The 13743-nt window shown below is 44.1% G+C and overlaps 1 protein-coding gene across 1 annotated transcript in view; it reads left to right on the top strand.

Annotated features, from left to right (window-relative positions):
* The first annotated feature begins 708 nt into the window (after positions 1-708).
* The window catches only part of LOC106547234 (lipase maturation factor 1), a 43647-nt gene continuing 30612 nt past the window's right edge, over positions 709-13743 (top strand). The window contains exon 1 of the mRNA XM_014064326.2: positions 709-877. Within this exon, the coding sequence (XP_013919801.2) occupies positions 721-877 (157 nt within the window). The 5' untranslated portion in view covers positions 709-720. The remainder of the gene's footprint in view (positions 878-13743) is intronic.

The following is a 13743-nucleotide window of genomic DNA, read 5'->3' as shown; positions in this document are numbered from 1 at the left end:
CATGTGCCATGGGCTCGCCATCACGCATGTAGATCACGGTGCTCTTAAAGGTTCTTTTTCAAAAGGCAACTGGACTTTCTTCATTTTTTTTCTTTGAAGATGTTTTGTTTCTCATCCAAGAATCGAAGAAGCTTCCTGGATGAGAGGCGAAACGTCTTCAAGGAAAAACAAAGGAAGTCCACTTGCCTTTTGAAAAAGCACCTTTGGGCCTGGACTTCAATCGGACAGAAGAGAATTCTTTATTGGCCAAGTGTGATTGGACACGCAAGGAATTTGTCTCCAAGCTCCCAAATGCAACAACCAAGCGATACAATAACACGTACACTCCCCCACCCCCTCAACGACAAAGAGACAGGTCACACATCACAAACATAGTTACGGTCAATCATAAGATACACACAAGAAGTGACATTTATCCCCCTCCCCTCCCAATCCCGGACTCCCCCTGCGCCCTCTGGATGCCGTCTCGGGCTTCTCCTTCCCCAACCCCGTTGCAAAGCGAGCCTTGCACGAGGTATGGACGTGGGGAAGGCCGGCTAAGCGCGTGGACCCAGCCTGGAAGCCCAGGCAAAACGGTGCCTGCAAGGCAACCCCCCCCCCTCTCCTTCTCCTCCCCCTGTACGCTCCGGAGAGCTCCTGCTGGCGCGCGCCCCCGCCAATGACCGCGCGCTCCGTGTCCTTCCCCTCGGCGCGCATGCGCCCTTTGGCAACCCGGCAGGCATGGCTGCGAGCGCAGGGGAGCTGCGGCGCCGGCGGGGTCCGGCGGGAGACGCCCCCGATCCTCGGGAGCCCCGCGCCCCTCCGGCGCCTTCCCTGCGCCCCGGCTCCTTCTGGCTGACGCGGCTGGTGCTGCTGCGCGCCACCGCCTTCATTTACTGTAAGTGCCCGGCATGGGGGGCGAGCAGAGGGGAGTGTCTCCGGGTTGCCCCCCACCCCCACTTAGCCTTCAGAAGTTGTGGATGCTTCATCCCTGGAGGCTTTCAAGAAGAGACTGGACTGCCATTTGTCAGGGATGGTGGAGGGTTTCCTGCTTGGGCGGGGGGTTGGACTAGATGACCTCTAAGGTCCTTTTCAAGCCTTGTTATTCTGTATCGCCGCCCCTCCGCTTGCAGCCCATTCTCCCCCCTCCCACTGCCCCCCCTCTTCCCCATTAGTGGTTTCCCTCCACTCCACTTGCGTTGAGGCCATTCTGGCTCTCCTAAATTGAAGCTGGGGGCCAATGTGGGCTGGGAATTATGAGGTTTTGGATTGCAGCCCCCCCCTGCCTCCCCCCCTCAGGCTGGGGAGTCCTGGTGAGCTCAATGGCCCAGCTTGCTGCCAGAAGCTGTGGGTGCTCCATCACTGGAGTCCCAAAGTTGCTTTTTTTTTTTAGGAGGCAACTGGAGTTTCTGGCTTTTTTCTTTTGAAGTCGTTTCGCTTCTCATCCAAGAAGCTTCTTCAGCTCTGACTGGATGGTGAGGAAAGGAAGGATTTATACTCCTTGCAGACAGCCGGTCATTTGCATTCTTTTGGAGGGTCATTGAATCTCTTGGGGGTTTAATCTGTGTCCTCAGGGTCACCTGAGTTGGTGCTCCTCTTTCCTGTAGTTCTGCACTTTTCCCCCCTTGGAAATCCATTCCTACTCCAGCACCATTCCAAGGGTGGTTTATCGCAAATTGCATAGCTTAATGTAGAGATTCTCAGTCATCCAGGTTAGGGTTGACATGGAAAAAGTGCAGATTACAGGAATCAGGAACACCAACTCAGGTGACCCTGAGGACACAGATAAACCTCCAAGTGGCCTCAAGGACTCTCTAAAAGGATGTAAATAACCAGTTCTGTCTGCAAGGAATATAAACCCTTCCATTCCTCACTATCCTGTCAGAGCTGAAGAAACTTCTGGAATTCCCCAGCCAGCATGTCCAGAATTGCCAAAGTTGTGAAAAACGGCAAATCGAGCACATCTGTGACCAAACATAGTACAGTACAAATAGTCCTCGACATACGACAATTAGGGCCAGAATTGATGTTACTAGTGAAATGAATCATGCCCAGTTTTATGGCCCTTTTTGCTACCATTAAGCGAACCACTGTACTCAAGTTTGGATCTGTGATGATATATAAGTTCAAGGAACTTTTTTCAGCGCCATTGTAACTTTAAATGGTGATTAAATGAATGATTCTTAAGTTGACAACCTGTATGTGGATCTGAATAAAAACGACTTGACTTGTTTAAGTGGGATCACTTTCATTGTGTAAGTTTTATAAAGATTTAAGACTTGTGGTACTTGTTAAAACATGCTCGCAAACTTTGCAGTGGTAACTGTTGCTGTTTTCTGCAAATATAAGGATATTATCGAAACAAATCTAGGTTTGTTTTCAGCCATGAAAACTTTAAACAGGGTACTGCAGGCTAAGTTGATAACTGCAGTTGTTTATATGTTCTGAGTCTGAATATGTTGCAATTTTTCCCCCATTTTGTGTCACTTTGGTGTGGAAATCCCTAGGACCGTTGATCTCAATAAGTTACTTTTGTAGTCATTCCATCTGGGAAGCATCTTAAACTGCTTTGGCCAGTCTCGATTTCTCCACTGCACTCATGCCCTAGTCCCGTGATGGCGAACCTATGGCATGCGTGCCACAGGTAGCACACGGACCCATTGTTAGGGCATCTGAGGCCTTGCCCTGTCTTCTCCAGGGTGCATGCGTGTGCTGGCCAGCTGATTTCGGCCTTCTTTTAAGGCCATTTTTCGCCCTCCTGAGGTTTCCCTGAAGCCTCTGGAGGGTGAAAAACAATCCAATGTGCAAACTGGAAGTTCAGGAACAGACTTCTGGTTTTCCTGTAGGGCCATTTTTCACTCTCCGGAGCATTCTGGAGGCTTCCCTGAAGGCTCCGGAGGGTGAAAAACACTCCTATGGCCTAACCAGAAATTCAGGAGGCTTCCCTGAAGCCTCTGGAGGGTGAAAAATGGCCCTACGGTCAAACCAGAACTGGTTTCCCCGTAGGGTCATTTTTCGCCCTCAGGAGGTTTCAGGGAAGCCCTAGGCCTCCTAGAAATCGTCTGGAGCCTGGGGAAGACGGAAAATGGGTCCATCATGCGCCAAAAGCGGGGGGTGGGGTGGGGAGGGTGGGGGTCATGCTCATAGCATTATGGGTGTGGGCACGCCTGCCCATGACCCCTCTGCGCTCCTGCCGCTTTTGGCAGACGTTGGGAAAAAGGTTAGCCATCACTGCCCTAGTCACTTCCTGCCTTGACTATTGCAATGCACTCTACATGGGGCCACCCTTGAAGGCCATCAGGAAGGTCCAGTTGGTGCAAAATGCAGTGGCCGCATAGTTTTGTGCAGACCCCGTGTGGACATGTATCACCTCTCCTGCAGGAGCTCATTGGCTGCCGATTTGCTTCTGGGTGCAATTCAAGGTGCTGGTTGTCACCTTGAAAGCCCTTCATGGCTTGGGACCAGATGATCAGAGGGACCGTCTCTTGCCCATCACATCTACCTGACCCATCGGAGCGGGGAGGCAGGGAAGGCTGGGGGTCCCATCTCTGAGGGAGATACACCTGGTGGGACTCAGAAGAAGGGCTTTCTCCGTGGTGACTCCCTCTCTCTGGAATATCATCCCCCCCCCCCCCGAGATTAGAATGGCCCCCACTCTAGCACTCTTCCGGAAGGCGCTGAAGACCTGGTTCTGCCAGCCGGCCTGGGGAATCCCTGGAGCCTATTAAATGGCTTGGGTGATGTGTTGTCGCTGGGGTGGGGGTATTAGTTTAATTATTTAATTATTTTCTTTTCTTTCTTTCTTTCTTTCTTTCTTTCTTTCTTTCTTTCTTTCTTTCTTTCTTTCTTTCTTTCTTTCTTTCTTTCTTTCTTTCTTTCTGTTTGTTTGTTTGTTTATTTATTTGTGATGTTTTTATAGTCATGTAAGCCACCTTGGGTTGCCATGTGTGAATAGGCGGCAATATAAATGTTCTAAAATAAAGCAAATAAATCTTGCTGGATTCTTGGGATAAGAATGGAAAACTTAATTATTGGTCCTGTGCCTTTTAGAGGAATGCTTAAAACAGCAGCATGTTGTAAGCACCAGATTTTTTCTACCTGTCGTCTGGTCTCTGTAAGAGTCCACAATTAAGTCCTGGAAGGAAATGCAGTTAACACACACCAAAGAAAATACAGGTAATTCTGGACTTAGGATTTCAATTGAGTCCTACATTTATGTGAAATATTTGTTAAGCGAATCATGACATTTCTTGCCAGAGTTTAACAGATTTAACAGATTAACAGAGTTGGAAGGAACCTTGTAGGTCATCTAGTTCAACCCCCCGCTCAAGCAGGAGACCCTACACCATTTCTGGCAAAAGGCAGTCCAATCTTTTCTTGAAAGTCTCAAGTTATGAAGGTCCCACAGCTTCCAAAGGTAACTTCTGTTCCATGGGTTGATTAGTTGTTAAGTGAATTTGCCTTCCCCATTGCCTTGGCTTGTCAGAAGGACGTCAAAGTTGATCACATGATTCCCCAGGACACTGCAATGGTCATAAAGATGAGTCAGCTGCCAAGCATCTGAATTTTGTACACATGACCTTGGGGGTACCGCAATAAGTCATAAGTGTGAAAATGGTCATAAGTCACATTTTTCAGTGCCGTTGTAACTCTGAATGATCATCAAACAAACTGTTGTAAGTTGAGGACTACCAGTAATGGTTTCACAGTGAAGTTTTCCTGCAAGTATAATACCAAAACTTTCCCAGAGATGGAAAACCGTGCATGGATTTATTCGGTTGATGGAAACGAATATTTTTTCTTGCCTTTTAAGTAAGCTTCGGTTAGTGGCCTGAATTAACATTTTTCTTCAGATGAGATTTGTGATGCACTCAGTTTGAACCTGAAGGCCTTTTTCTCTCTTTGTGTGTGTCTAAAATATGATCTGGTTTTCACGGCAAGCATTGTGACTCTTGGTATCTTTTCTCCCAGTGGTTTCATCTTCAAATACAAGTTAAGGGGTTTGCTCCCCATCCCATTTTATATTTTAAAAAAGAGCAGGGAAGAAAGGACTGTGGGTCAGGAAGGTTTTGCATTTCGCTTCGTTGAGTCTTTATGGAGCATGGAGAATGTGATCCCTTCCTCCATCTCCCCTAACAGGTTGAAGCTGGGGTAGGAAGTACAAGAGTGGGGACAGGTTGAAACCTGCCAATCGGAGCATCCTGAAATTTTCAGTAGTCCTCGACTTATGACCACAGGTTCAGCCCAAAATCCATGTGGCCAAGTGAGACATTTGCTAAGTGAGTTTTGCCCCATTTTATGACTTTCCTTGCCGTAGTTGTTAAGTGAATCACTGCACGTTGTTGAGTGAACGACCCAGTTGTTAAGTGAATTCGGTTTTCCCCATTTGTCAGAAGGTCGCAATAGGGGATCACGTGTCCCTGGGGCCGTCACAAATACGAACCAGTTTCCAAGCATCTGAATTTTAATAATGTGACCATGGGATGCCGAAACAGTCGTACGAGTGAAAAATGGCCATAAGTCACTTTTTTCAGGGCTGTTGTAACTTTGAGTGGTCACTGAACAAACTGTTGTGAGTCGAGGACTACCTGCAGTGCTTATGGGGAGAATGTCAAGGCTTTGCGACATTTTTAAGAAGGGCGAGGCTTGCTGGCTGCAAAGCAGGGAAGACACTTTTTGGAGCTGAGCATGGCCCTCTTTCTTCTGAATTCCCCCTGCCCAGAGAAACAGGAGCCAGGAGGGAAGTGTCAGGATGGGAGGATAGTTTCACAAAAAGATAAAGAAAGAACTGAAGGGTATGTTATGGGGTCTTCTGCACGAGCAGGAGGTTGGCCTAGAAGACCTCCAAGGTCCCTTCCAACTCTGATGATGAAGATGAAGGTGGTATTGTGGCCCGCCAGCGGAGCTGGCAGCAGAGTCAGACAGTGAGGAGGTTGGAGCGGAGCATTTGAACCTTCTTTAAACCAAGTTAATGGCCTTTTGGGTTTCCTCTGCCTGAGTAGAGTTCACTTTTTGAGTAAAGTAAGAATTATATGTCATGGGGAGGGGGGGGATTACGGATTTTAAAGATGCTTAAGTGGGGCATGGCCAAAAAATAGGTTGGGAACCTCTGTCTTAGACCTTGTTTATTCGATTAGATCTTGTTAAGAGGCATATGATACGCCTTCCACCTTTTTTATCTCAATATTTCATTTATTCCCAAGGTTACTACTTGTTATTTTGGAAGAAGGACTTGGGGTCAGCATTGGCCTTGAAGGAAAGACTCTTGTGGCTTAACGTGTCCTTCTTGAAGTTTCTTTTGTGTAACCTGAATGTAAATACAGCATGCACTCTTTTTTTTCCCCCTGACCCATTTTGGCAATGTGTATTTTCCCCTAATTTGCTGTTCTCTTGTTTATGTTTGCACTTAAGCCTGGGGTCTAATTTAGACTTTTTTTTGCAGCCAATGAGCAGTTTAGATGGGGAGGGCAACAATTTTGAGGTAAGTTTTGATTGCCGCTTGCAAGAAAAACTCCTTAGCAAATTGCCATGTTAATCAAAGTTAATTAGGTTGTGGAAGACATGACCCTCCTTTCCCATACCAAGGAAGTGGATTTTTATTTTTAAACAAGATAATTTTGAGGGATTGTATGAAGGAAGGTCCTGGGTTCAGTCGGATACCTTCTGATGGGATGGCCAGAGGCTCCACATGGACAAGTGGGGACCTTTCTAATGTGAAGAGATACAGGTGCTTCATTTCTTCTCCAAGGCTTATTGGCTGCTGATGGGGGTATGTTTTTAGTTGTCCTCCATTAAAATACCTGCAAGTAACCACAATTTGATTCCTCCCGGAATGCCAGTAAACCTCGCCCTGAGATATTTGAGAGGCCAAAAAATCGGAGTCCATGCAGGCTCTTTGTTATTTATCCCTCTTTTGAGGATAGTCTCTCATTTAGGCAGGCAGGAGATTTTAACTGATGCATTCAGGCAACCACTCCAAACTATTTGGGACAGGAAAACCATTCTTCCAAACTTTGAGGGAAGGAATATGAATTCAAGTGTGTGATTCCCTTTTATTCATATCCATTTCATGTATTCATAATCAGGTTTATACTTATATCTGCTGTCTAATACATGCTTGATGAAATAAATAATAGAATAGAATAGAATAGAATAAAATAATAAAATAATAAAATAAAATAATAAAATAAAAATAAAATACTAAAACACTAAAACACTAAAACAATAATAAAATAAAAATAAAATAAAATAAAAATAAAATAAAAATAAAATAATAATAAAATAATAATAAAATAAAATAATAAAATACTACTAAAATAATACTAAAATACTAAACTAAAAAACTAAAAAAACTAAAAAACTAAAAAACAACTAAAAAACTAAAACTAAAAAAATAATAAAATAATAAAATAAAACAAAATAAAATATAAATTAAATTAAATTAAAAATAAAATAAATAAAATATAAATTAAATTAAATTAAAAATAAAATAAATAAAATAAAATTGTATAAGGTCACTCTTTATATGACTTCCTATAGCAGGGTTGTCAAACTCAATTTCATTGAGGGCCACATCAGGGTTGTGTTTGACCTTGGGGAGGCAGGGGGGGCATGGCCAGCTCAACGTCATTTGTGTTGGAGGCCCCTGTGGTGGCCCGAGTGCTCTGCCAGCAAAGATGGGCTCCCAAGCTCTGTTTTTGGCTGTGCTGACCTCCTGCAACCCTCTGCCAGCGAACAGAGCTCAGGAGAGCCACCCGTGGCCCTCCTGAACTCCGTTTTTGCTAGCAGAGGCACCACGGGCCGGTCCTTCACGGTTTCCAAGGCGGCCTCGCGGGCTAGATCTAAGCACCCCCTTGGCTGGATCAGGCCCCCAGGCCTTGAGTTTGACACCCCAGTCCTATAACTTTGATCAGTCTGCCTGTATGTCTATCTGTTTGTGTGTGTATGTGTGTCTGTGTACATATGTGTACATGTATACATGCTTATTTATATGTATTGGACCAGTGTAAAGGGGTCACCTGGTTAGCAACATTTTAATTGACCAACTAAAGCAGATGGTATAATTATTGGATTGATTTTGGGCATAATCATATGGGACTGTAAGAGTCTGTTTGGTGTAGTGGTTAAGGTACCAGGCTAGAAGTTGGAAAGTTGTGAATTCTAGTCTTTAGTTAGACTTGGAAGCCAGCTAGATCAGTGGTCAACAACTGGTGGTCCGCAAGAAAAGTTTGGTGGTCTGCAAAAAAATTATTTGCACTAAATCAGGGGTCCTCAAAGTACGGCGCTGGGCCAGATACGTACAATGAACACTTGTGTTGCTGCAGAGAGTCTTCCCCTTCGGGCTCTTTTTGTGCAGGTCGGAGGGGGACAGAAATTCTGACTTGGGGTCTGCTTCAGCCTCCTGGTGGGGGGCTTTGGGCGAAGGCTGGAGGGAAGGGCCGCTGGTGGCAAACAGCCGGAGGGCCTCATTCCAGTGAGACTGCATCATGGCCTAGAACTGGCTGACCATCTCAGCCCACTGAGCCTCCAGGCGCTAGTACCTGGCCTTGCACATCCACAGGTCTTCCCTCTGCTTGGAAAGCCTATGCTCGTAGTTCTCAGTGAGGTGCTTCTGCTGAGCCTCCTTCTCAGTCAGATCCAATTTGAACTCAGCTGTTTTGTCAACTCTTTCTTATGGTGGCTGCTTAGCTCCAACAACTGCTTCCTGTTGGGGCCCTAAGGAGCCCGGGCGAGGAGTAGCTGAAAGGGGAGGGGTGAGTAGAGGCCGGTGAGGCACCCCTTGACATGAGTGACATCAAGTTGGCCACGCCTACCCAGTCACATGACCACCTAGCCATGCCCACCCAGCCAGTCATTAGGCAGATCATATTAGTGGTCCGTGGGATTTAAAATTATGAATTTAGTGGTCCCTGAGTGTTCTAATGGTTGGGGGCCCCTGAGTTAGATGACCTTGGGCCAGTCCCTGTCCTTCAGCCCTAAGAAGGCAAGGGCAAATGTATTCTAAAAGTCTTGTCAATCGATAGTTGGACTGCATAATAAAATTCTATCTATGATTGACCTACATCACGTGGTCTCCTCACCTGTATATTCTCACTTGGACCTTATCTAATGGGGACCTCCTCATTAAAGAAGTGAGATGGAACTCTACGAAGGGAAAGCTTTTTATATGGCGGCACCTCATATATAAAATGTGTCTGCCAAAATCTCACATGGTCCTCACAGTCGCATCATTTTAGCACAATTTCCCCAGGCTTTTAAACTAGCTCTTAATTGCCTTTAATTCGTGTCACTTTAGATTTTGAAAGTCTCTCTTGCTGCCGCTAGTTCATATGTGCATTTTGTTTTATTTTACTTACATAAGTTTTTATTCAAATGATACCTTTAAGAGCGTTTGATTGTAAACTGTCTCAAGAATTTGGGCAACTGGGTGGTTTACATTTTAAAAAAAAAAAATAATAATTAATGTAAATACTGTACCTATGCCATGGTTGGATTGCCACAATACAGGGTCACACCTGAATGGACCACACACTTGCCTTTCTCTTGGTTTTTGTCTGCAGCATGGAAGGTTCATTCTCTCAGGCTGTTGTTAGTTAAGAAGTCGTGCCCAACCCATCGTGACCCCATGGACAATGTTCCTCCAGGCCTTCCTGTCCTCTACCATCCTCTGGAGTCCATTCAAGCTTACATCCACTGCTTCGGTGACTCCATCCAGCCACTTCATTCTCTGTCGTCCCCTTCTTATTTTGCCCTCCAGCGTTCCCAGCATGAGGCTCTTCTCCAGGCAGTCCTTCCTTCTCATTAGGTGGCCAAAGTACTTGAGTTTCCTCTTCAGGATCTGACCTTCTAAAGAGCAATCAGGGTTGATCTCCTCTAGGACTGACTGGTTGGATTGCCTTGCATTCCAAGGGACTCTCAGGAGTCTCCTCCAGCACCAGAGTTCAAAGGCCTCCATTCTTTGGTGCTCAGCCTTTCTTATGGTCCAACCTTCACAGCCATAATTGCAACTGGGAAAACCATAGCCTCAACTATACGCATTTTTGTTGGCAGGGTGATGTCTCTGCTTTTTAGTATGCTGTTCAGATTTGCCATAGCTTTCCTCCCCAGGAGCAAGCGTCTTATAATTTCTGGGCTGCAGTCCCCATCTGCGGTGATCTTGGAGCCCAGGAAAGTAAAATCTGTCACTACATCTATTTCTTCCCCATCTATTTGCCAGGAATTCAGAGAGCTGGATTCCATGATCTTAAGTTTTCTCAAGTAGATGGGGCCCAAACTATAATTAGATTTAAAGGTAAGACCAGTGCCTTGGTTGTAGGGTTGGCTTTACACATTATGCTGAGCCCTGATTTAAATATGACTTAGGTTATAGGACCTCATCTATTGTGTTTTACAAACTATGGCTTCACATATTCTGTGAACTCTAACAGTTATGATTTTTTTCAATAACCATGGTTAAATAAAGTAGTGTTTTATATGTAAATCAAAAAAATATCAGTAAGTACTATGTTGTAATGATAAATGAAATAGAGAACTGAAGATTTCAGAAAGCCTCAAAAAGTTACCTGCTTGGAAGAGGTTCCTGCATTTCCCATTTCCAGTCAAGATAATTTAAAGGTAAAGGCAGGATTGCAAAGCTGAATATGGGTTCAAAAATTACTATTTACCAAGGGATGAAATCTGCATCCCTGCCCGTAAGCCATACATCATCTTGATTAATTTCATACTGGGTGCAAAGTTGACTTGATCTTTGTTGGGGATCAGCAAAGAAAGCATGACTTGGTTGGTCCTTCTTGATCTCTCAGCACTTTTGGAGATCATAAACTACAATCTCCATCCAACAATAAGAGGCATTTGCTTTGTTCTTGTCTCTTAGGTAAATTTCTAATGATTTTCTGTTGGAGATGATTGGCTTCAGTTGATTCTCAAAATGGGAACTTTTTGATGGCATCCTACATGGTTAGGTATCCTAAAAGAGTGTTGTAGGAATTAGTTTTTTAGCAGATTGGTGGCATGAGGGAAAAACTCTTTGTGTCTAGTTGTTTTGGCATGCAATATCCTACAGTTGTTCTCACCTAGGTTTCCCCAGCGACACGAAGCTGAGTCCTTAAATAAACCCCTTTTATTTAATTTACAGTGAGTGAATTCCTCTCCAGCAAAGTTTTTTCTCTCCCACAGTCTTTCAAGATAGTTCACAATTATCAACCTTTATTAGGCTTGGAGAATGGCCAGGCCGATATCTTTCAGATGCTGCAATACTGGACAAGAATGCAGGAATGAACTAATGGTCTCCTGCAAATTCCCCTCCCCTTTCGCTCCTATTTTATTTCCTCTGGGAGGGGCCATTCCCCATCCACCTGTGGCCTTACTCCCAAGTTGACCCCTGTTCTTTAGCTGTTCCCTTCATCTGGCAATTCTGTGCATGCTCACACTGGGAACAGGCTCCAGCTGTTCTTCTGCTTCACTTATGTCTGATTCTGAAGTCAGCTGATAACTGTCAGACGGCTCTGGCCTCCTCTCTGCCTCCGATACAGAGCCGTCATCAAAGCCTCCCCCAGACTCCAGGACTGGCCCATATTCCTCCCCAACCTCCTCACTGTCCAGATCTACTGTCAGCGCTCACTGGCGGGCCACAACACTAGTGTTGTCTTGATGGAAGAAGTTGAAACGGTTTTATGTTCAGCATATGAGAGGTCTGTAGATATTTTCACAGCTCTCTTTCTGGTTCATGCAGTATATAGGTCCTCAGTGGAAGGAAATAGGCCTATGCTGTGCATGTGGTGGTAACCTACAACCTTAATTTTAGCAGCATAGTTTATATGGTGCATTCTTTGCATTTAATTGAATCTGAATCAGAATAGAGCTGGAAGGACCTTGGGGGTCTTCTAGTCCAGCCCCTGCTCAAGCAGGAAACCCTATACCATATCAGACAAGTGACTATCCAGTCTCTTCTTAAAAAACTCTAGTGATGAAGCACCCACAATGTCTGAAAGCAAGCCTTTCCATTGGTTGATTGTCCTCACTGTTAGGAAGCTTCTCATAAATGCCAGATTGCTTCTCTCTTTGATTAATTTCCATCCATTGTTTCTTGTTTTGCCTTCTGGTGCTTTGGAAAATAAATTGATCCCCTCCTCTTTGTGGCAGCCCCTCAAATACCGGAATACTGCTATCATGCCCCCCTTAGTCCTTCTTTTCTCTAGACTAGGCAAACCCAAATCTTGCAGCTGTTCTTCATATGTTTTAGTCTTCAGGCCTTTAATCATTTTAGTTGCTCTTCTCTGCACTTTTTCCAAAGTCTCAACATCTTTTTTGCAATCTAAATGGGATGCTGTATCCCAGGTGTGGTCTTCCTAAGGTTTTATAAAGTGATGCTAATATTTCACCTGATTTTGATTCTATGCCTGTGTTTACATAACCAAGGATCGTATTAGCTTTTTTGGCTGCTGCCACACCCTGCTGGCTCATGTTGATGAAGATGAAGGGACTCAAACTGTTAGGGTTAGCAATATTCCAGTATTTGAGGGGCTGCCACAAAGAGGAGGGGATCAATTTATTTTCCAAAGCACCTGAAGGCAGGACAAGAAACAATGGTTGGAAACTAACCAAGGAGAGAAGCAACCTGGAACGGCAGGGGGAAGGCAAGGATAAAAGCTAGGTGGACATTAAACCAGAACATACTACAAGAGAAACAATTTGTACAACAAATCGAAAAGGAATTGGGCTACTTCTTTAAAGAAAACTGTAAAGAGCAGACCTCAATACAAATGTTTGGGACACGATGAAGGCAGTTGTGAGGGGAACATCTATAGCCTATATAATAAGAAGAAACAAAGTGCACAGGGAAAAACTTAATACACTGAACAAAGAATTAAGAGAGACGGAACTGCTGACCCAGAAAGAGCCAGAAAACAGTAGACACAGGGAAAAAGGAGAGTTAATTAAACACCAAATAAATTTGATCTCTCAAGAGGAAATAGCACAAAACATTAAGAGAATGAAGCAGAATTATTTTGAACATGCAAATAAAACTGGGAGATGGTTGGCCCACAAAATAAGAAAGGAGAAGGTCAAAAGAATTATTAAACAATTGTGTGACGAGGAGGGGAATTTGAAACAAGAAATAGGAGAAAAGAAAAAGATAGTACAGAACTATTATAGGAAACTATATAAACAAGACGAAATTAATGAACAAGACATTAGAAAATACCTTATAAAGCAGAAGCTTCCAGTCTTGTCGGAGGAGATGAGAGAGATGCTCGATAAAGAAATCACACAAGAAGAACTGAAAAAGGCCATTCAAAAACAAAAAAACAATAAAACACCTGGGCCGGATGGGCTTCCGTCGGAAATATATAAAAAACTTCAAAATACCATAGAAGACAAATTATTAGAACTATGTAATGAGGCACTACAAAATGGTAGGGTCCCAAAATCATGGGGGGAAGCTTACATCACCCTAATACCAAAGGAAGAGGCGGACAGTAGCAAGGTCCAAAATTATAGACCCATATCCCTGTTAAATGCAGATTACAAAATTTTTGTATCAATATTGGCGGAAAGACTAAAAATAATATTAAATCAAAGTATCCATTCGGATCAAAACGGCTTTCTCCCAAAAATACATATTAGAAACAATACAAGAATAATAATTGATACCCTGGAATTCTATCAAACAAGATCCGAGAAACAACTCGCATTAATCTTTGTCGACGCCCAGAAAGCCTTTGATAACCTAGATTGGAACTTTCTAATCACTCAACTAAAAAT

Source organism: Thamnophis sirtalis, unplaced genomic scaffold (assembly GCF_051295495.1).
Source record: "Thamnophis sirtalis isolate CommonGarterSnake01/CBP01778 unplaced genomic scaffold, rThaSir2_p1.2 scaffold_14, whole genome shotgun sequence".
In the NCBI taxonomy this organism is placed as follows: Eukaryota; Metazoa; Chordata; class Lepidosauria; order Squamata; family Natricidae; genus Thamnophis; species Thamnophis sirtalis.
The sequence above is the reverse complement of the archived record's forward strand: the minus strand, read 5'-3'. Positions and strand labels throughout refer to the sequence as shown.